The 24,624-nt window shown below is 40.5% G+C and overlaps 1 protein-coding gene across 13 annotated transcripts in view; it reads left to right on the top strand.

Moving 5' to 3' along the window:
- Window positions 1–23,448, top strand: part of CACNA1G (calcium voltage-gated channel subunit alpha1 G) — a 327,715-nt gene extending 304,267 nt beyond the window's left edge. For 6 of the 13 annotated variants that reach the window (XM_080993529.1, XM_080993524.1, XM_080993535.1 and 3 more), the window contains 8 exons: window positions 1,429–1,507; window positions 1,622–1,743; window positions 2,191–2,535; window positions 4,514–4,654; window positions 10,346–10,480; window positions 13,459–13,648; window positions 16,285–16,454; window positions 22,335–23,448. In XM_080993529.1, coding sequence (XP_080849655.1) covers window positions 1,429–1,507; window positions 1,622–1,743; window positions 2,191–2,535; window positions 4,514–4,654; window positions 10,346–10,480; window positions 13,459–13,648; window positions 16,285–16,454; window positions 22,335–23,198 — 2,046 coding nt within the window. In that variant the 3' untranslated portion in view covers window positions 23,199–23,448. The remainder of the gene's footprint in view (window positions 1–1,428; window positions 1,508–1,621; window positions 1,744–2,190; window positions 2,536–4,513; window positions 4,655–10,345; window positions 10,481–13,458; window positions 13,649–16,284; window positions 16,455–22,334) is intronic. The other 7 variants (XM_080993532.1, XM_080993530.1, XM_080993526.1 and 4 more) reach the window with 6 other exon arrangements.
- Window positions 23,449–24,624: the final 1,176 nt, after the last annotated feature.

The following is a 24,624-nucleotide window of genomic DNA, read 5'->3' as shown; positions in this document are numbered from 1 at the left end:
ATACATGTTTTGACAGCTGTCTGCATACACCTCAAAACAAACCAGCAGCTCAATGCAATGAACAGTGGCAGAAAGGAGTAAGAGAGGAAACTTCCCTGTGGCAAAATGGCTGGGGTCGTGCACGGTCAGAAACAATCCATCATAATAATAATAATAATAATAATAATAATAATAATAATAAGTTTCCCCAGCGACTCTGGGCAGCTCCCAATCAAGTGTTAAAAACCACAGAACCATAGAAAAAGGAAATTAATACATGGGGTTGCTTTTAAATTGTTGGAGCAGGAGAAAATATAAAGACAACATTACGTATGACTGCCAGGGTAGCTCAGTCGGTAAAGCACGAGACTCGTAGTCTCAGCATTGTGGGCTTGAGCCCCACTTTGGGCAAAAGATTCCTGCACTGCAGTGGGCAGGACTAGGTTACCCTTGTGGTCCCTTCCATCTCTATGATTTATGGCAGGATCAGTGCTCCTCATGAACAGGAGGCATTGTAGGGAAGTCACTGAGTGGCACTTCAAGGGTGAACTAACTTTCAGAGTGGTGAACTTCAAAGTAGACTGTATTGTGTGACCCACAGCAGTTTGCAATGTGGTGGACTGAACAAGGTATTTGCTGTCTTTCTAAGCAGAAATTAAACAAATAAATCAGATAGTCTAGAGCAGGGTAGCCAACATGGTGCTCTTCAGATGTTGTTCCCATCAGTCCTGACCAGGTTGGGGTTGATAGGAGTTGGGGTTCTGCAACATCTGGACAGCACCACCATGTTGGCTATCCCTCATCTAGAATTACTCTGACTTTGGAATGGAATTTCAATGGCCATCTGCTTTTCTCTTAGAGGTGGGATAGAAACTCTCAAAACCAGAGGAAATTGAATAGCCCTGGAGTTCTAGGTGGAACTGTTCGGGAATGGCAATGCAACATTGTGGGCATAAGGCAACAATCTGTATTGTGCACGATCTGGTCTTGTGCTTGTGCAGCAGACAGTGCGCAACATTAAATGACAGTCCTTGACAGGGCAAGACTATGTACTCTGTTTATAAAGTTTTAAATGCATAATCTTTTTTTTTTTTTTTACTAAAACTGTTTGCCCAGTAGAATTGGGAAGCCAGTTTTCCATCAGAAATAGGTTTTGACTATTCAGCCAGGTAACAATACAAACTTTCTTGAAACTATTTCTATCTGTTTGTATGCTTTTTCTCCACCTGCCTAGGATTGAAGCTTTTGTATTTATTCACTGGCCCAGTAAATCATGAGACTGGGCTACTACTAGTGGTTAGACAGGAGTTGTTAAAGTTGCTGAGGGAAAAGAGACAAAGGCAGCCTATACAATGGAGGCTAATGTGGTGCATCTCTGATAATGGGGGTTACTTAAGAGAAATACATCAATGATTTTTTTATTTCCCTCCTTTTCTTTTCTCTTTACAGGTGGGGAATCTGGGTCTTCTCTTCATGTTGTTGTTTTTCATATTTGCAGCTCTTGGGGTGGAGCTGTTTGGAGACCTTGGTAAGTTCTCTGCTCCACCAGTTTGTTGCATAGAATTGGATAAGGCAGAGTGACGTAGTTATTTGTCAAGAAAACAAATAGCTAAATTGCCTTTATTTTTGGTTGGTCATACAGAATGTGACGATACTCATCCCTGTGAGGGCTTAGGGCGGCATGCAACTTTTCGCAACTTTGGGATGGCTTTTCTCACACTCTTCCGTGTATCCACAGGAGACAACTGGAATGGGATAATGAAGGTAAAATCCAAATTAGAATGAGTGTTGATATAGTAAGACAGATGTTCTTATGGTTTGAGGAATTCATGCTAGGACAGTGCTGAATAGTTCCATGTTGATGTTTGCACAGAAATCAGCTATTGCGGCAAGGTTGTGTGCATTGGCCATTTGTATGAGTGAGAAGCCTTTGTCTGCCCTCCACATGATAATGGGGTGTTTAGGAAGGCTAAGTTTGGCAGAAAAGGTTTACCGACATCGGTAAACAAGTTCCAGAAATTCCATATAAACTCTGTGGAGGATGAAGGAAATTAACCTGAAGAGATTCTACAGTGGGTTTTGCTCACCCCTATAAAAAACCTTTTGGACTTGAAGCTGAAAAGCCCAATCTGATTCATGGATAGAGTTGCCCAGAGCTCTCTCATAAGCCACGACTATTCCCACCTCCCGTCCCTCTGTTCCTTCCTTTAGGACACGCTGCGAGACTGCGATGAGGAATCCACCTGCTACAACACCGTCATCTCGCCAATCTATTTCGTATCATTTGTGCTGACAGCTCAGTTTGTCCTGGTGAATGTGGTGATTGCTGTACTCATGAAGCACCTAGAGGAAAGTAACAAGGAAGCGAAAGAGGAAGCAGAACTGGAATTGGAACTGGAGATGGAAATGAAGACAATCACCCCGGGCCAGCATCCGCCCTCTGACCCTTTCATATGGGCAGGCAGTAATGCAGGAGAAAGACCTGAGAGCCCCGGAGGATATGCCAATCCCATGCAAATCAAGGTGGATTCTCAACTCTCATTGGTTCATCCTATGGTGAGAATCTTAGGTGGTGGGTGAAGTGGGGAGTAGCTAGTACTTTCCTCAGATAGCATTTGCACAGATTCCAAAAAGTCTTGAGTGTATTAATGAATAAGGGAGTTGTATTCCTTTTTTCCTGTGAGTAAAAAATCCCTATTCAGCCAAGTGCAGACCATGAAATTGAATGTCCATATAGGATTGCAAAGATGAGAGCCATGAGAGCATGTTATGAGTTGGCAGGTTATGCTGATGGGAGATGAGGGATGTGCAGCAGGTGGCTACAAGAAGTGCATTAAACAGGCACAAGATACCCACTCACTCTCTCAGCTATACGTCTGGTATACATATAATACATTTATTCAGATGTGTCCCAGCCATAACTTTGGATGAGTGACTGTCTCGCCCCACAGAACTCTTTTTTCAGTGGAAATTTATGTGTTAACATGGTTATTTGAGCACATGATGAAAGAGGAATACAGCTCCTAAAATGTAGCCATGCAAAGTTATGTGACTGGCAGCATGCTTCTTTGCTTGCATGTTCCGTAAAGTATATGCACTGTGCTCATAAGGGTATATGTCATCATACATACTTGCCTGCATAGAGAGTACTGCTTTTAAGTGATCGGCCATCATATTGCTTGAGAAGCTTTTATGCTATGTATTAATATTCAGGTGTAAGCACTTGAGAAGACACTTTTGAAATTGGGAGCCTGTCATTTGGAACTTGGGTTAAAATTTTCAAAAGCTCATAGGTCTTCCGAATCCCAAACTTCCTGCTGGACTATCTCAGGCACTACAAAATCCTAAATTCACTTATTCAGCAATATGTCCCATTGAAGTTAGTGGGTCTTACTGCTGAGGAAGCATGCATAGGACTGGACTATTCAGCATCGCACAAACCCCAAAATTAATAATCATAATGGAAGTCAAAGGGAACTAGGTTATGGCCATGAATAACTTAAATCAGAGTATTTAGATTTCATCTGCGGTATAGAATAATTGAATTTTTCCCCAGCTAGTAGCAAAAGCCTGAGGTGTAGTTCAGATTTCCAAATCAGCTGGGTTGTCATTTCCCCATGTCTGGATGGATCCTACAACAATCCAGTGACATTTGGGTGCCAGACTCAGGTAGGTACTCCTCGTATCTGTGTTTGTGATCTGATGCAGGGTGACAGATTCACTGGCAGCCATGTGATCTATCACACAGGCTGTGATCTGTCACACAAGCGACTCCAGCCTTCAAAGATTGTTTACACAGTATAGGACCTAGCCTTGGGAAATACCAACCACACTGCAAGCACTATGCATAACAGCACCAGCAGACAAAGCAGAAGTCGAAATCCACTGAGTTTTGTCACTTTTTGTGCTTTTGAAAATTTAATCAGTGGCCTAATTTTCAGAGGGGCCAACACTTGAGTCACCGAGCACAACTGCAAATCATCCAGCATCTCTCAAGGCCATTTCTGTTTCTTACATGGTTAAGTGATGCCAAAGTGTGGATTATTTTTTTTCAGGCTTAATGCTGGGCTCCCATCCCCACCACCATTTTAAATTGTGCATATTGTTGTTTAGCTATGCTGCAGTTTTGTTCCCTGCTATCAAGTAGGATGGCTCTGCAAAGTAGAAATATTTCTATCAGTAGCCACTTACGAATGAATGAATGAATGTAATGTGTCCCACCAGTCTTAGAGCACTATCGTGTTTAGTTTTGGTCTAGTGTGTAGCAACGTCTAAGAAAGGTTCTGACTGTGGTATTACTGCACTGTTCTTTTTCCCCTCTCTGTCTCTGTCTTCCCTTCCTGGCCATTTCAACAACTGCTGTTCTGTCTGAAAACATTCTTTTTCTTTTTCTGTCTCTTCTCCTCTTTTCTGTCTCTCATGCATTCATTCTCTCTTCTTTCTCTTCTTCCACTCCCCCTACCTTGCCCCGCTTCTGCCTCTCTCTTTTGGCCTGGCTTATCCTTTTCTGCATGCTATATGGCACTCCTCCCAGGAAAGACACTTGTTTGATACCATATCACTGCTGATCCAGGAATCTCTAGAAGGAGAGTTGAAGCTGATGGACAACTTATCAGGCTCTGTGTGCCATCATTATGCCCTTCCAGCTACTGACAATTACAACTCTGAGAAACAGGTTAATATTACTAATTTCCTGAAAAGTTTCTATCTAAATTTAGATTGAAACCTTTATTACAAAAGAGAGAGAGGTTTTCTTACTTTTATCTAAAGTAGGCGTATCAAGGCCGAAAGTGACTAAAAACTACTTTTGTAGAATGGCAAATGCATTTCTATTTGTTTAAGAGGAGATGGGTATTTACTAGGGATGGATGGATCAGCCTATTGTCATTCTGTGTCAGTTTTTCACGTGTTCAATCATAGGACCAGTCCCCCTGTTTTGTGTTTAAAAAAAAACAACCCACCATGAAAAATGTGAATTGAAAATGTCCACATGTTCTCCTAAAGAATGCATTTTGTACACATGTTCCCCCTATAAAATATGCATTTTCCTTGCACATTTTTGTATCCATTTTTGGAACCAAAATGACATTAGATTTCAATCTGCAGTTAAGCTTAGGACCAGCAAAGTGGGTCAATTCACTTTAAAAATGCTGACCAAATAAATTCCTATTCCATCCCTAGTATTTACCACCCAGTCCTATGCATGTTCAGTTAGAAAGCCAACTGAATTCAGTGGAACATACTCCTCCATCAGTATGTATAGGACTATAACCATAGCTAGATTTATGTTTAGACAAGTATTTAGTGCATTGGCATTACAATCCTATGCATACTGACCTGGAAGGAAGCCCTGTTAAATACAGTGGAGCTTACTTCTGAGTAAGCATGCATAGGATTGAGCTGGAAAGCTTATAAGAATGTCATTAAGGCTGCAATCCTACACTCAATTTCCTGGCAGTAAGCCCCATTGTACTCAATGGGAACTTACGTTTGAGTAGACATGTATAGGATTGTGCTGTAAGTTAGCGTAGAGATGAGATGCTGCTCTTGTGAACATTTCCATTCATCTGCATGGAAGCCTATGTTGAATTTCATGGACCACTTTGGGATGTTGAAAATAAGCTGGCCTGTGTGTAACCAGATGTGAAGATAGTTCGGTATGTGTATGGGGGTTGTCACGTTGCTTAGTATATTCCTTGTGTCAAAGCAGATTATGTAATTTAAAACCTAGGACAATTCATGTACTATCAGTGTACCTGATTTCTGATTAGCTCCATGTGAATATAAAAGGTGTATTTGTTCAAAAGGTGTATTTGTTCAAATCCAATTCCAGGTTGAACCAAAATATTATAATATAAAATATTATAATCAATTAAAACTTTGATAGCATATTAAAAGGGCATACTGATTAATCAGGAAAGTCAGGGTAGCTTTGGCATTTCTTGTGAGAGAGAAAAGGGAGATTGCCTCTTTTAAGATTTGCCATCTACAGTAAGTACTGGCACACACACACAAACACACAGTGCCAAATTAACCAGGGGGCATTTCTGGTCAATTAAACATTTTCAGGCTTTTTAATTATTCTAACCAATTAATTGACTAAGCACTGCAGCCTTAATATGGGTTTAAGTTTCTAGTTAAGTTTCGATTTAACAGCTTTTTAAGCAGCCCCCTAATGAAACTTCCTTGTCTCTTAGGGTAGGGTAAATATATTGTAGATATGGGTGTAGGATGTGGTAGTGGTTCAAAAAGGTGGAGGCATCTATATAGCTCCAGGTCTGAGCCAGTTGATTGCCCTGCAGTGTAGGCGTCACATACTTGTAACAGCTGAATGGTTATTATTTTCCCACATGGAACCAGCCACCTACGTCATTAGTTCTTACTGCCCAGCACAGTATATCACACTGGAACTCTCATTAGGTTGAAGATTAGGATGACTGGTTTCTCCCAAGGATGAAGGAGGAGGCGTATTTTTAAATAATGAAAGGAGACTTCCAGTGTAGCCTGCCATATTGTCTCTTGGCAAATAGCGCATACCAAAAGTTACATTCTTTCTTCCACATGTAAACTATTATTGTTGATTCTCCTAGCCACTGGCATTTCTGTAAATGGAGCTCTCTCTATTGAAAACATGGTATCCACCATGGGATCTTTTTTTCTGTTTTGTGTGAAGCAATTATCAGGCTTAGAACATTTACTAAGAAGCAAATCCTATTGAATTTGAGGAACTTTCTTTGTAACTGTATTTAAAATTAAGCTGTGTGGTCCTTTTCTTATTTTACATTCAGCTGCTCTTGCCAGCTACTCCCATATCTGAAGAGACATGAGAAATGTTGTGAAAACTAAAATCCCTCCCCCCTCTCTCTTTCTACCTGTCTGTGTGTCTGATGCATGGCAGGAACAGGCATTCTATGGCCCTCCAGGTGTTGCTGGGCTCCAGCTCCCAGCACCAGTCAACATGGTCAATGACCAGGAGTGATAGTAGTTGAAATGCAGCAATATCTAGCAGGCCACAGATTCCCTGTCCCTGGTGTTTGGCAAGGAACATGTGGATCTTCTCTCTGAGATAGATACACACATTTAGGTTCTCACATTATAGTTGTGTATTTGGCAATGAGCTATCGAAGCAGTAATCTGTTCGTTGCCACATCAACTGTGGCCCTGCACCTCTTCTAGCTATCACACTTTCATTAGGTGGCATGGAATTAGTGATAATATTTCATACTTTTTTACTGAGCCTGAGGGTGGGATTCAACTAATGAGTCCCTTCCCAGTGGAAGTCCTAAACAATGGGGCTTCCCCCTCATTCCCACATTGACTCAGGGTGGAGCTAAATTGTGGGGGGGGGGGGATCATTCCATATGATGAGCCAAAATGCTTGATTTGCTAGAATGACTGCCTTGCACAATGCTGAATTCTTCCCAGAAAGTCCTTCTCATTGTGATAGTTCAAAGTTGTTTGCATAGTATTTGTTCCATTCACAACCAACACAGAATTGCTAGAATACCACAAGACTACATGCTATGCCAGTACTATCATTCTTATTATTAGAGAGCTATTGGACACAGTGTTGCTGAATTTATTAACATGTTCAAGATCAAAATATTTAAATTCAGAAAATGACCAGATTTATAGATGTTTCTATAAATATGCTGTTTCCTGAAATCAAATGAGGCTAATTCAACCATTGCTGTCTTCCCTAGCCCTCTTTGAGATTCTCTAACATTTCTGGGTTAGATACAACTAGTCCTGGTCTCCACACTACATCCTGAAAGATTCATTACCATTGGACACAGATGGCTTGAGCACTTAAAGTAAAAGCGCTAATTATTTGGCATAAAAAATGAACTGCTGAGATAAAGGAGGAATTGGAAGACATGGAATAGACATATATCTTTATGTAATAGTGGCCATTGGTATGAGCCAGTTTTATGACACGATAAATGTTTCCTGCAAAAATGAAAAAAGCCTATGTTATTGTGAAGACGCACATAAAAATTTATAAATAAGATGCCAAGCTTTGAGAAAATTACTTGGAAATTTAACACTCCATATTAAGACCAATAAGCATATTGTTTGAGGATGATGGCAGCAGTGGGCCTCCTTTATTAATGGGGCCACCTTGACATGATATTTGCAATAGATTCTAAAAATGGTCCATAAACTACAAATAATAATAATAATAATAAATTTTATTTATATCCCACCCACCCCAGCCGAAGCCGGGCTCAGGGCGGCTAAGAACAATAAAATAGTACAATATTCTAAAATTATGCATTATAAAATTAATTCAAATCAAATTGATGGCAACCATTGGGCTAGGGTTCTGTGAAGATTGCGAAAGGAGGGAGTCAGGCTCATTTGACACTGATCTGTTATAGGGCCCCTCTGAGATCTTAAATTGTATTTATTTAGAGAGAACTTTGAAATAAAGGGTTGGATTTCATTTTTTAAAACAAGTAAGTGACAGCGTTAGACCATGATCCCATTAACGGTAGTGGAAAGAGCTGGACTGATATCCCTCAGCTTTGATATGCTCAAGTCTGCTAATGGTGTATACAAGAAGGATACACCAATTTTCTTTGGATTAAACAGTATTAAAGAATTACTTTTACTTCCTCTGTTACGTAGATTAGAACCCTTTCTTTTTATATCTACTCCACTTCCCAGTGGGGAGGAGTTGTGGTGGACCACGTGGCCACCCACTCCCCACTGGGGGCGGGGGATGTAGTCCCCTATTGCCCAGGGGATCCCGGACACCTCAGGGCCCAGCCAGCCAATCCGCTGGCTGGGGTGTGTGGCCGGGACCATTTAACGGAGGCGCGAGCTGGAGGGCTTCCTCTTTGGCTTGCTTCCTCAATCTAGCCCCAACCCCCTGCAATGCAGGAATCTCAACATCCAATTTTTAAACCATACTGTTAAAGACAGCATTTAGGTTTGCTTGTTTATTGGTTTGAAACAGCTGATTCTCAGATTAAAAGGGATTAGCAGTACATTATTATTTTATTGAATGTGACACAGAAAATGTTCAGTGCATGTCCACTAGTATTTGTTTTGCTTAATTGCTTCAAATAAATCTAAGGAGCCATGAAAGCCAGCAATTCCTCAGCCGTTCCACTGATTCCATCAGACTTTTCTAAACTAGGGTACAGAAGTACTCCTGAGATGGTAATCTCACCACAACAAAGTAGATCTGCAATGCAACTATAGCATTTAAAATTGAGAAGACATAATATACTGAACACCTAGCAGGGTTCAGGATCCAAAGAGCTAGGCTCAGTAGTTCTGAATGCCCAAGGGGGCTTTGGGGTTGTCGAACTTGAACTCCAGCTCCCTCTGCCACTGAGCAAGCAATTTTGAAACTGGCAGGAAAAAGTGTGCTATTTAAACAGCGAAAGTTGTGCCTTTTGGCTAGCAAAACTTGATCCTAGGTACATGTGGAGATGGGGGAGAAATTCAGTTCAGTTTGAATTTAAAGGCAGACTAACCTAACTCACTTTCTGAAGCAATATACTCTGAAATTTGCATTTCCCTGAATTTTGCAAAAGTGTGTGAAAATTTAATTTTTGTACTCTATGAATATACTGGGGCAAGGTTTGCCTAATATATATATTAATGAAAATAGCAAAGAAAAATGCATTATATATTAGGGGCAAATTCTTTGGAAAAATATGTGTTTGCCAGACAAAATTATATACAAACTCATGGGAGAAATTCACACTAAAATGCTAGGGAACGTTCTTGAGGACTTTTTAAAAAAAATGCACATTGAACGGGAGATGTGGAAAAGTGGACTTATGTCTTGAAAATGAGGAAAGGAGAGAATCCAAAATTGATAAATTTGACCATCCTTACTTGGGGTGCAAATAAAGTAGCTGTTTGGACCCCAGCTTGCAAAATTCATTTTTTAAAAACAGCAGCAGCAACAACAACATCAACAACAAATTCAGAGCCACTGACCAAACACAAGCAGAATATTATTATAACATTTAGGAGTAGAATTTCTGGAAGCATGGAACATTTAAATGTAATTAGGCATGGTTTAAAAAGTAATTCAATTCAAGCTTTAGCTCCCTCAGTTAGCTCCTCAAAAGACTATATATTAATCAGTGCATCTTTATTGTGCAGTTGGTGATTTCCATCTTGCATTATATGTAAGCCTGTTTAGAACTTTTAGAAAATTAAACTGTCTTCATTTCCTTTTAGATTTATCCACAAAATAATATACACAATACAAATGCACTTATTTAGAAGGGGAACTACCTTAGTATTTAGGTGGTAATGGTGATGATAATAGCATTTCTTTTCTCAAAGACATTTACATGTGTCCTGGTTTCTTATGTTTGATCATCTCTCCCTTGTTTAGATCCCTCTAGCTGAGATGGAGGCTCTGTCTCTGACGTCAGATATTCTCTCTGAAAATTCCTGGTCCTTAGCTCTGACGGATGACTCTTTTCCTGATGATAATAACACACTCTTACTTAATGCCCTGGAGAGCAATGTACATACTCACTGGTCACTGTATATTCTGATGTTTACAGGGTTCTAAATACTGTTCTCAAGTGGGAAATAGCTATGGCATTTTCAGATAAGCAATATTTCTAACCAGCACATAACTTTTTTTATTTGAACAAGTAAAATACCTGTAGTACCATTCTATTTGGGCTTACATTCAATTTTACCTCTGAGGTGGCTCCCGGATGTTTTTATTTTACTTATTTCACATACTAAACATGAGAGTATTTCAAGCAACATCAGAGAGATCTTCTATTGTTTATGGATTTAAGGAAAATGCCATGACACAAAGGATCCCACTTAAGTTTTGCTTCTTTGAACTTAAAATGATTCCAAAAGCAGATGCCTAGAAGGTGTGGCAGCAAATCCCAGTTACAATTTTCAAGCATAAGCTATCAGACTTGAATCTTTGGCATTGCTGCTTGTGTTGTAGACTTTTTGGTCACCGCTTTGATCAGACATTCTAGAATAAAGAGTGACTTTTTTCCATTATGAAACATGCAACCAGTATTTTGAGCCCTGCTTTAACTATCTCCTCCTGAAACATTAGACATTTATAGCTAATGTGTAGCAATAAAGTGCTTTATTTCTGCTGTACAACAGACATAACTTCTCTTCCAACATTTAGTGGATTCATCCTTGTTTTCTCTTGTTCACATACCTAGCTTTAGCTGTGCGTTGTGTTGATGAATTTTCTCCATTCTAGTAGATTGTCATCATAGTTATTACTTATTTGGAACACATCTTTAAACCGTGACAGTATTTCCCATCATGCTTCATGGCATCATATGCAAAAGACTCAGAATGCTACAATGAATGTTTTTAAATGGGCCATTTTCTTTCAAACTGAGATACTAGAATAGAGAGAACATCCTGACCTCCATCAACATAAGTCTTAAAAATAGATTTCTGAATCTGAGAACCCTAACAGTCAGGTTACTTTCAACAGGTTACTTTCATGAGGCCATATATCAGTCAAGTCCCTTGGTGGCCATAGCAAGACATTTCAGTTTTGCAAAAAGATATCCACAGGTACAGAGAACTTTAAATTTGAAAAATAAAGTGTGCATACCTTCAGTATTTAACATTTTCTGTAATGAGTTAAGTTCAATGGGTTGAATCCATTGGTGCCTTTCAGTTGACCCTAAGACTTCCATCAGCAGAGCATGGATGGAGGAAATCATTTTTCAGCTAATTCTCCCTCTCCTCTGCAGCCCCCAGCCACTCTCTAAATCTGCTCTGGGGGGTCCTCCAATCCAGATTTTAGAGGGTGGGGCTGCAGGGGAAGGGGGAATTGCAAAATATTGTTTTCCTTCCCATTCCAGTGATAGAAACTTTACTGTCAGCTGAGCAACTCCATTTGATATGACACCATTTAGGCTTCAACACTGTACTTCATTTGAGAAAATGCACACATCAGTAGATATTTTTTTTAAAAAAAATTGCCATTAAAACAGTTTTTGTGACATCTGGATAGAGAGTCAATTTTGTGATAAATTCATCAAAATACAAATTTATGATTTTTAAAAATGTTGTCAGATAGTACACTAGAGTTGGAGTCTGCTTAGAAAACTGTGGACATGGCTGCACCATCCAAAATTTCATGTGAATTTCAGTAGCAAATATTGTGAATGGCTTCTGCAGTCTACACCTAGTCTCATGCAATGCCCCAATTGGTATTCCACAGCTGGCTTTCTAGCGCCAAAATTAGTGCCTCATAAAACTAACCTTACATTGATGTCCCTAAATATTAAGGGGAGGGGTACTTTTTGCAATGCTATGCATCCCAGCTATGACTGATATATCAATCTCATCTTGTCAGAAAACCACCCAAATTTCAAATACATTTGTTGAAGCCATCTGAGCATGGGCCAGTTTCTACAATGAAACGTGAAAACATGTCATTGCACCAGTTGTAATAGGATGTCTTCTGTATCAAGATTCGAGGGGGAAACCCTCTTGGTATAGGTAGACCTATATGTTCACGAGAATTCTTAGATACAGATGAATTTCCTATCTAAAATCATCAAAGAATAGTGAAATTCATTCGACATGGCAGGGAAGTCATATATGACTGGCTAACCTTAATTTTTCTTCTTATTCTCTTTTAAAAAAATACTATATTTTTAGTTTTATCTTGTTTTACCATGCACACTAATTATATTTTGCTCTACCATTAGAGAAATACATTAGAAATTCCTTAGGAGATTTGTACGGTAATACAAAAGATTTCTTGGTAGATAAATTTTCACCAACTACAAAAGGCAGCATGGGATTGGAGATTGTCTTCATTTAACAGTGTTGTAATAGCCTATTTTAGCATTTAAAACTTAATCATATATTTAAAGGATGTATTTTTCTTGTTGTTGGAAATACAGCAACATCCCTCTATAATTCTTCTTTTCTATGCGGCCTGTTTTTATCAACACAAAGTCAATGAAGGTCAAATAAGGATTTGTCTTCCATAAAATGCACATACCTCCCCACTTGTTTATATTACACTAGGCTTATATTATGTACATACCCCTGTAAAAATATCACTTGGTTGGGGTCAGGGTGGTGGGAGATTTTATTCCTCATTTTTAATTACCAAAGTTTTGCAAAGCATGCAATTGTTATACAAGACCTTGAGGCATGATGCTTGTTCAATGACTCCTGAAATAGTCATGGTTTATAATTGCAGTGTTGTTTCTCTGTTTCCCTGTATTGTAATTTTTTTTGTTCTTTTTAAAAATGTGGTTCATTCTGTGTGTGGTGGTTTTATTAACAGTGTAAAAGTAGGGCTTTTACCTCCTGGTCAACCCATCTGTGCAAATTTCATTTGGTTTCTGTAGAATTTGTACACCCAAATGACATGCATGCTCACCGTGTCCCCTGTATGTTGCAGTGGTTATCACGACAAGATCCAGTATGGACAGCATATTTTTCCATTCTTTGATATCCGCCCTTTCTTTTCTTTTTCAGGCCAATCTCCCCTCTAGAAATGACCCCCTGACTCTCTCACCAAGCAAAGATCTGCTAAGTGTGAGGAAGCCTTCTGTAGGCCGCACCCATTCTTTGCCAAATGACAGCTATATGTTTCAGGCTCCAGATACTGGCATCTACAATGATTCTTCTGGAGAAAGAAACACATCACATCAAAAATCTCAGTCAGGTACAAAATGTTTTCCTCAGAAAATTTTGTAATCCCCAGACGTGCGTACTTGCCCACAGAAGACTTCAGTCTTGATACTGGCTAGGTTTCTTTTTCCTTTTTGGCTTTGAGGTTTTTCTTCCATACATGGGAACTTCTGATAAACTTTACAGTCTTTATCTCATTTCTTCCTAAATGGGGGATTTGAGTCTTCTGGCCAAAACTGGATGAGAGTCTGGGCAACTTAATTGCCGTAACTGTCTTTCTTAGGACTGAACGGAACATTTCATATAAAACTGTGTAAGTCACCCTTCATCTAAAGAGTTGCAAGTGTGCAACTCTATTCACTTGCTGATGCCACCCCAATCTTTAATGACATCCAATTGGATAAAGTGGGACATGTTTCTTAGCAAAAATGCTTCGGAGGATTGGTCTGTAAATCTAGTTTTATCTACATTAACTTCTCTCACAGAAGCATCTTTCTGGTTCAAGAAGGGAGGGGAGAATCCTTCTAAGTCCCATCATCCAGGGCTTTCCCACAGACACATAATTTCAGAGTACTGTTCAGAATGATACAAAACATGAAGAGGTTACTAAAAGGGTATCGAAATTTGCATAGTAATGGGAAAATTTACAGTTTAGCAGCAGGAATGGGGGGAAAGCGGGAACAATCGCTATCAGGCAGAGCAAGTGTAGCTTGGCACTCTAGCATAGCATGAAATAATTTAAGATCCAAGATAACTTGATTTCAGATCCTCTCAAAAGAGCATGATCCAGCAGGGACAGAGACATTATGACCTTGCTCCCTAATTCAGGTAGTTTTGGTGCTGACACTGTCCCTTCATTAGGCAGGCCCTTCTTCTATAACTTGAGAAAGCATGACAAAGTGAGTGCCCCAGGCAGTATTAGGCTAGCTGGCAATACAACTGAACACTCAGTACAGTGGTACCTCGGGTTACATACGCTTCAGGTTACAGACTCCGCTAACCCAGAAATAGTACCTCGGGTTAAGAACTTTGCTTCAGGATGAGAACAGAAATCGTGCTCCGGCGGCACAGCAGCAGCAGGAGGCCCCATTAGCTAAAGTGGTGCTTCAGGTTAAGAACAGTTTCAGGTTAAAAATGGACCTCCAGAACGAATTAAGTACTTAACCCGAGGTACCACTGTAATGGTTTTTACAGCTGGAGTAAGGAACTTGGCACCATCCACACAATTCTCACCACAGATCTCACCAGCCCCAGCCAGCACGTGCAATGGTCAGGGGTGATGTTAAAGGCCAGCAACATGTGGAGGGCTACAGTCCCCACTGCCCATCACCATACTTTAAATGTTTAAGGTGTATGATGCACAAAGTTCAAAAATACAAAGTAAAGGCATATTCTACTTCCACTGGTGGAGGCACTATGACTCTCAGTAGCTGGGAATCACAAGTGGGGAGAGTGCTGTTGCATCCAGGTCCTGCTTGTTGGCTTCCCACAAGCATTCTTGCCTGAGAACATATGTGCAGCCTCTCTAGATCAGATCATGGTCAGACTACTCCATCCCTCTTTGAACTAGGCTAGGGATGGAGCAGCTTTTTTCTTTCATGGTCCTCATTCCTTCAGGGGTAATCTGGCAGGGCAGGGGGCACATGTCATCAGTGTGCAGGTACCCCTTCTCTTTCTCCATCTTACTCTCCTCCCACATCAGGGGGTGAATTGCATTGTGGAGAATCCAAATGGTGGCAAAATCACTTTGGGGAGGGGAAGAAAGAGTCCATGCTTCTGCCACTGAAGAATAATTTATCTTTCCACTGCAGAAATTCAGCGAGATCCCATTAAAAAGAAATATCTTGCTATAAATAGGGTGGAGAATTTTGAGAAGCCATTTATCCACAACTCTTCTTTTAAGTGACTGAGATCATAAAACAGATATCCCAATTTGGGGAGGCTTATTGTGGATCCACCTCAAAATGGTGTTTACATTGTTCTACACAATCTCGTACATTGGATATATGAGGTGCAGAAAATAAATCACCAGTTTGCATATGTGAATCATCATAACTGTTCCTCACTTTCTCTTTTGAGATATTACTTCTGTTCCTCAGAATAACTTAGCACCGAGAAATAGTTGCCTTTCAGAACTCAGTGGAGTGGCATCTGTTAAATATATGCAATTCTCTAAAGTGCTGTGAGGTTTGTAAAAGCTGTACATCACCAATAAGGAATATGAGTAACGTAACATTTCAAGTTAGAAAATAACTTTTGTGTTGTCAGTAAACTTAGAAGAAGGTTTATTTGAATAACCCTGAATAATAGAACAGATAGTCTGGGAAATATTCCAGGACAAATGAGATTCCTTCTGTGGGAGATGGTCCAGATTAAATGAATAGCTTCTTGGTTTTGTTTTGAATCACATAAATGCTTTGGGCTTTGATGGAGAGGGTTGAGGCTCCTCACGGAGGTTATAATTCACCACCCAAGAACAAGGAGGAAGCTTGGAGAAAAATGCATATGGAATACACACAATATGACATTGGTGGATTGCTCCATAACCAACTCAGAAGTGATTTTATAGAAATTGGGAGTCCAGCAATTATGGGAGGCTATGCTATCCTCATCCATGATGTACAGAATTTTATTTAACTCAGTTTGAGTTTCCCATCCTCTCCTCCTCAGGCTCAACGACATCAGTGCAATCTCAACCTGCAAACATTGATGCTCTCCTACAAATCCCAAGAGAGCTCTTCTACCACCTCAAGCCCCAATACAATCCTGACTGGGAAAGCAAATCCAAAGCCCCTCCACCTGTGCATTCTCCTTCTGCAGAACGGTTACTTCGCAGACAGGTAAGCTGAGCTGCTGATGTTATCGTGCAACAAGTCTTATGTCTATGTATACTACCAATCAGGGCCTTAGAAATGATAACTAGCCACAAAATTGTTTTGAAAAGGGAAAAACCTGTGAGGAGATTCTGATTCCGGTGGTAGATTCTGTGAGCATGTCAAGATCATTCCAACTTAAGGAGCTATATGGGCTGTGACACCACTTCCATTCTTCACTGTGCTTCATGGGCAGCGCATTTCAGCATCTGTTAAGTCTCTAGTAAATCAGTGCAGGTGGTGTTGCTGGCATGGTATGTGCAATCCAGACAACTGGCTTTCTAAAGTGAGCACAGACCTTATATTTTTGGGAGGTGGCACAAAGGACATATATTGGCCTCGTCAACAAGAATTTACTCTTTTATATCCATTATCATCATGCTTCCTAACCTTTTCTGACTTTGCTCAGACCATGTGATCAAGTCGCATGAGCCTCCTGAAGGTCAGCAGCTCAGCCATCTGAGTTACAACGAGGCCCCTGCAGGTCTGCATCACATTACAACTCCATTTAAAAAACTGGATGTTTCCTCTGTACTTACTCCCTATTATTTAAATAACATGAATGATTTGATTCCATTGCCCCAAACATTTTATTTATCAGGGCTGACAGCTTGGCAGTGGAACTCTTTTGGGTGATACAGTTTTTTCCGTATTTTTAAGAGCTTGAATGATTCAGTGCTAGATTGATATTATGTAATACAAAGTGCAAAAGGCTATTTTTCATTTTCCTGAAATAGCATATCATGCGAGTGATTACTTAATAACCCCGTTTATTCAGGCCATTACATTCCTTTTCAATGACAAAATAATGTGGCTAATTTCTTGAGCCCCTCCACATGAATATGAAGCTCCAAGGTGAGCAGTTTACATTAATCTGGAGTATTCAACTGACAGGCTAAATTCTTAAAGCGTATTAGGTCGATGCTGAGCTAGCCTGCCAGCCTAATGTACACTAACAAAGAATCTAATTGATTTCATGGTTCCAGCCTATGAATATGCTCCTTGACGTTGAAGGGATATCAGTCCAATCCTTTTGAATCAGTGCTGCAGTGATAAGTGATCATTTTAGCTGTCTTCTTTTCATTCTTAGCCGTTAAAACTAGTTGCTGAGGACTAAGCATTTTTCAACGCCAGATTATAATTGGACATAAGGAATTAGGCTAGCATTTTCAAGAAGCATTTAGTGACAGAATTTGAAATGTGCAGATGCTGCAAGTAGAATACTTATTATTTGCAGGTAGAATACTTTTTATTTCATTTTGGTGGACTCCTAAATATGTTTTTTTGGGGCCCAGGAGGGCACTAATTAATCACACCCAAAATGTGAAGCCACTCAGTAGTCATGCAAAGTCCATTCTGATTCCTAATTTGCAAAGTGGGTCTGGGAAATTCCTGACCGTCCAGAAGTGCCACAGTCTACCCAAGGAAAGGCATAATGTTGAAGCAAGATACCTGGACCCAATACCATACCTCTTTTTCCTCAAACTCTTCCATCATCTTTCTCTGTGCTGAAACATTAACTGGAAGTACCCTAAATAAAAAAATCCTTCCAGTAGCACCTTTAAGACCAACTAAGTTAGTTGGTCTTAAAGGTGCTACTGGAAGGATTTTTTTATTTTGACTATGGCAGACCAACACGGCTACCTATCTGTAACTGGAAGTACCCTAGACAGCCATTTAGTCCAGAGTCACTATACAGAAGACACTCATAAAGGAATTGATATTATTTTAGATTTTGGAGTTGTACTCCTCCTAAAAATGTTGCTTTATGGCAATGATTAGCAGTTTGCCCAGTGCTAAGTATGTACTTAATGAAGTACCAGACAAAGAACTGCCACTACTTCACTGTCTCAGAATATTATAGTTTGAGGAAGGCATTATTCATGACGGAATGGCTAGTTCAATTCCTTGGCCGCAACTAGGTTGAAACCTGGTCCTTGGTGCTTTTGAGTCATTGTCATGGGCTTAGTCTTTCAATAAGAGATAAATCACAGAAGACATTTGACTGCATTGAGTGGATAACTTGGAATTGTGATTGTATAATAATACCACCACCTCCCCAATGCAATCTTCACTATGGCCTTTCTAGTCCAGATTTTTTCCCCTTCTTGCCACTGATACTGGCTTCACATTAAGAATTGAAAAAGGGCATCCAATGACTAGAGGTTGGCACATGTCCTAGAACATTCTTAAGGGCTTTTAATGAAGATACAGAAACTTCTGTACTACACTTTAGATTGGATGGTGTATTTGTTACTAGGATTCCATCGGAGACTGTGTGAGGGGTGTGTGTTTCTGGTATCAATTTATTTAGTCTGTTATGTCTTCTCATCTTTTCATCTACTAAATGAGAGTAAGGAGACTATGAGCCCCCTGGGGCAAAAGGTAACCCAAGAGAAAATTTAAAATTGCCAGTCTTGCCCACGCTGTAGCTTGTGAGTAATATTTCCCAAGTACCTCAAATGAGGCTACCTCTTGGCCACCTCTCATGGTCCCCTTCTAACAATGGTTGCCATTGCCAACCATGAAAGGGAAATGGATTAAAATAATGAGAGTGATTAGCAGCATGCTCATCATGATGCATGTCCCTGGACCTGAGATCTCCCCCCAACCTGAAAGCTGTCTGTGGGCAAACGCCGGCTTTCTTGGCCTGAAGCAAGATGAGCGCCACACCCTATAGTTGCCTTGGACTGGACTTAATCGTCCAAGGGTCCTTTACCTTTTTACCTACCTTTAGTGCCACATACCCACAAATACTTTTAAAATACAGAGGTTGTTTTCTTTTCTTTTTTTAAACGTTAGTCTATCCAAGTAATGGGTCTTTGACTATTTTCTCCTCCTCATCAAGATTAATAGTATTGCTATTTCTCTAGTCATTTTGGTAGTATATTTTTTTCATCTTGTTATACTACAGTGGTACCTCGGGTTACATACGCTTCAGGTTACATACACTTCAGGTTACAGACTCTGCTAACCCAGAAATGGTAGCTCAGAACATTGCTTCAGGATGAGAACTGAAATCGTGCTCCGGCGGCACAGCGGCAGCAGGAGGCCCCATTAGCTAAAGTGGTGCTTCAGGTTAAGAACAGACCTCCGGAATGAATTAAGTACTTAACCCGAGGTACCACTGTATTAGTCTCAAAGATGTTGTAACAGGATATTTGTACATACATCTGCCAACTGCTTTGTTAAGTTTGTTCATCGCATGCATTTTTATTTGATTTTATCTCTCCTTCTCTCTCTCTCTCTCTCTCTCTCTCTCTCTCTCTCTCTCCCCCCTTCCCTCCTTTCCTTGCTTATGTCCTCTCCTTAACCTGTGTTTAGATAAATCTTGTTCACCACATCCCTGGCCCATACACATTCCTTAGTCACTGACTCTCCTGTCATTCAACTTCCCTCACCTTTTTCAGTGCTGTAGAATGGACCAAATCCCCTGCTGTAGCTAAAACCATAGATCCTGGAAGGCCTGGCAGCTAGTGACTATGACTAATTCCCTGGTGAAGATTAGTCCATCAAGTGAATTAAAAGAACAAAGCTCTGTTCTCTGTTCAGGAACATGCTCCCTGCCAGTGCATTATAAAGAGTGCTTTTCTTCAGAAGAATTCTACTTCGATTCATTGGTTCGTGGGTCGGGTGGACTCTAAAACAAAGGTGTAAAACAATCCCATTCTACTGCTAATAAAATGTTTCGTAGGGATCAACCTAGCAGTTGGTTTTCTGGGGGTGAACTCAGACCTTTTTTAAAAAAAAAAGGATTATAATTACTATCAACAGCCAAAGATGCCTGACAGTATAACCAAAATCAATAATCACTTGTATTATCAAATGCTCTGCAAATTAAAATTCAAAACTGTACATACAATCGTTTCCCTCAACACTATTACCATGGTTGCTATAGATCTTGCCTACATCTTTACATGAGATCAGAACCTGTAATATTTCAATTTTCTTCCATGACAGCTGTTGAGAATATTGAGGTTCAAGTAGGAATGTGGTGTTGGGCTTATACATCTGTGTACTGCTTTGCAGTTAATAGTAAAATAAGATGCCCAATTAATTAATTAATACATCCAGGATGGGGGAAGGACTTAATATTCCTATGTGTGATGGCATCACCGGGCATACATTGAAAGCTCAGTTACAAATTTCACAGTAAAGTCCACCACTTGTAACGCTGAAAATTCACCACCAGGAGCACTAACAAGCTCCTCCTACTAGGGATGGGCGGTATATCAATAAATTGTCTGAAACCGATTTGAAGTTCAGAGTGTGGTAACAGTTTCAGAATGGCAATATATTGCCAGAGGGAGTTTTAAAACAGAGCATTCCTGCCCAGCCACTGTGAGGGGCGATCACCAGGAAGTGGGTATCACTACACCTGCCCACTCTGTCCCTCACTGGAAAGGACATGCCAGAGTAATCGCTGGGTGCGCCAGGGCAGGCAGCCCAGCTGAGAGATTGCTCCTCCTGCCCACTCCCTCCCTCCACAGCCCAGGACCTTGACATCATGATATACCAGTATATCACAATGGTTAGCATGTGATATATCATGCTAACCAGGTATCACCCAGCCCTAGCTACTACTTAGCTCCAAACATCTTTGCCCACCCTGCAAGCTTCCTGCAGTCCTAAAAGGCACATCTTCATTTCCCATTCTCTACTGGAGATGTATTGATAATTTAAGCATTGCTTTCATCTAAGGAAATAAGGCACTTGTCTTTGTATTAGTACACCCAAATCTCGCTTTCATACTTAATATAAAACACACACGCACACACAGCAAACTCAGTTGAAATAAAAAAGTGACACTGCTTTGTCTGTCTGAGCTAAACACTGACCTTTATCTTATTGTAAGTGTGGGTAAAAAACAACACACACACCAGTTTGTTTGTTTTTAAATGTAGCTTTTGTAAAGTCCCCTCCTGGTCTCAGGTGTAACAATATAAGCCTGTAGAACAGTTTGCCATAGAAGGCCTTTCCTAGGTCTGGTTACGTTGCTTGAAAAAACAGTTAAGTACAGAGCAGGAACTGGTGCAGTAGAGAGCCTTATTAAGGCAGCGTATATTGAGTACTGGACTGTATATCTTATTGGAAGTCAATGATGCATAAGTTCCTGGGTGCCTAACAGGACTCTCAAGGATAAAATCTCAGGATCTATTTAGTTTTCCCAGTGTTTCTCCAGAACAAATTGGCTCTGATCCAAAGGGCCCATGGAGGCTGATCTAAAGCCAGTTCTTTCACGGTTGTAAAGGATGCAAGAAAAGAGGGAAGTGAATGAGTATAATTTCAACCCAGGAACAAGCTCATAAAATCAATGACTCCCAAAGTGCTATTGAAAAAAAGTGGTTTTTCATACCTGCTCATTACACCATCTGAGTTAGGAAAGAAACACTGAAATCATCCATTGTCTTTAATTTGTAATGATGGGTCATATTTGGTTACTGCTCAATTATAGACAGCTATATTCGTTCCCAGCATGTTGCACCGCTATCCTTCCCAGACCTACAGTTTCACAACGGCACAATTTGCACCTGTAGGTAATAAGGATGTAGTAGTGCGTAACATCATAAGTTGGAGAGGTAGCTGTATAATCTGGACTTCATGTGCCTAGATGATAATGTGACCAGTGGTGGTGGTATGAGAGAAATTGGGAGATAAGCACTGATGCTGCCAGAGTACATTTAACCAGGTGGCTGCAATTTATTTAGGTGCTAGAGGTTCTACTGCATTCAAAACTGGAGTTTTCCATTGTCACCTTTGGAGTATCGCTTACTGCTTATGCATTGCCTATACTGACCTGTTCCCTCTATGTTTCTTCCCCTCCAATTCCTTGGCACTTCCGTACAGATGGCAATAAGGAATGATTCCTCAGATACCCATAGCTCAGAAAGCCGAGAGAACATCCATGCCGAGGTGAGTGAGCTCTGTGATCCAAATTTGTCAGCTCCATCCACTGAGGATCTGTCTGTCACTCTGACGCCCTCAGAAGCAAGAGACTCAGCCGGCTGGGGGCGATCGAGCGTTCATACTCAGCAACATTCCCGCAATCAGTATAACATTTCCATGCATGTGCCGGATTTGTGTGCCTGTACAGACTCCCTTCAAGAACTGCCTGGAGACCCGATGGACCAAGAAGTATCAGAAATAAATAGCTCTTTTACTTCAGGAACTTGTTCAGCCATGAGTGCCTCTTCAGTGGTTCAGCCCGAGACCCCTAAGAGAAACGTAGGCAACAGTGGCAATGTCACTTTGAAGGACCTGAAGAAGTGCTACAGTGTAGATACACAGGGTCTTCTTAAAAAACCATCATCCTGGTTAGATGATCAAAGGAGACATTCCATAGAGATTTGCTCCATGGAAAACAGCCCTCAGCATCATTCCACATCTAGTTCTTCTGGCTTCATAAGTCAGGTCTTAAGTGAAATGGAAGGCTTGCAAGGGACGCGGCAGAAGAAAAAACTGAGTCCCCCGTGTATATCAATAGACCCACCTGATGAACAGAGTTTGTTACTGAGGGGGCCACGCAGTGCCACACTGCCTGCCAGTGCAGACGTTTGCTTGCGAAGACGCGCCCCGTCCTGGGATTCCAAGGATTCAGTGGACGCAGGGGACTCGGCCCTTCCAGACAGTATGTCACTAACTCCAACCCCAAAGAAAGACTTGTTGACTCTTCCTAGCTTTTCCTTTGATCAAACAGATGCGGACCCTTGAGTTAGTTTGTTTTCCGTTGTTGGTGCCAAATGTTTCTTTTCTCCCTCGTGTAATAAATTAAACCTTTCCATTCTAAAATGGCACTGATTTCTTAAAAAAAAATATCCAAAGAAAGTTTAAAGAGCTAGCTGGTTTTAAGAGTGGTTAAGCTATATCACGCTTACTTAAGCATAAGTTCTGCTTGGGTAAAAGCAATACATTGTTCAGAGTCTATATGTATATTCTATTTTATTAAATTAATTGAACCTAGTATTGCAGGATGTAGTACATTTTGTGGCTTAAAGACATTGTTTATTTTCTTCTGTTTTATGTATCTCAGAATATTCCTGAGATTGCGTTGGTTTTTTTTAATGAATATTTTAACCTTTAAAAATACATATTTAATCCTCCCCTATTTTCTTTTCATTTTGCAAAGCACAAGATGTAGCCATTAGTGCATTACTGAGAAAATGTGTCCCATGGTCAACTAGAAATGAGAATATTTGCAATTATAATGTACTTCACTCACTGACCCCTCAACTATTTTCTGTAGAAAATAGCCATTTGGATATTTTTTTTACAACTGTATTGGCATTAAAAAAAAAGAATAAAATAATATCCAAAATGATTTTTATTACACTGTAGAGGAAAAGCAAGTGCACAAGCTGAAGAGCATATGGGATAAGCAGATAGACTTGAAAGAAGGTTTCTTATAGAGAGAATTCAGCAGTCTCTTAGCAATACACAAGACTGTTTAATGTGCCAGATATTTGCTGTTGCTTACTTCGGTGATCCCTAAAATCATACTGAGCGTGAACACCTAAGGTGAGGCCCTCTGTCCTCTTCCATTGCCCTTCCTAAATATGCAGAGTATGACCTAAAGGCAGAGAAAAGGTTGTGATGCTGCAGGGTTGTCATGATCTGGTACTCATAGAAGACAATCATGTGCGCTTTACAGGGCCGGCCCACCCATGAGGCAAGGTGAGGCAACCACCTTGGGTGGCAGGATCAACAGGGGCAGCAGATCCTGATGTAGATCTTTATTTCAGCCCTTTGTTCCTGATGTCAATCTTCACTCCCCACGCTGCCTTCCCTAGTAAGGAGGTGGGAAGACCACTTTGTGGTTCGCCTCAGGTGCCAAAATGTATTGGGCTGGCCCTGGTGCTTTACTAAGTCTCATCATTCTCCCCTTCTTCTGGTGGGACAACAAAACCCAGCAGTGGCAGCAACTGCTTACAAAAGCAATCCAACCTTGTACAGTCCATCCATTTCACCTGCCTTAAAGTGCCATCAGCTACCCACTGCCAAATGGCAGTGTTTCTTTTTATTTTCTGTGGGATCAGACATTTCACATAATGACTGCAACTGGATTTCACCCCTGACTGCCATAAACAGCAAATTAAGGGTCTGGAAAATCATTTGCATTTGTCCTTGTTCAATACTGTAC

The sequence above is a fragment of the Podarcis pityusensis genome (genome assembly GCF_964106645.2).
Source record: "Podarcis pityusensis genome assembly, chromosome: 2".
Taxonomy (NCBI): Eukaryota; Metazoa; Chordata; class Lepidosauria; order Squamata; family Lacertidae; genus Podarcis; species Podarcis pityusensis.
This window is presented reverse-complemented; position numbering and strand designations above follow the sequence as displayed.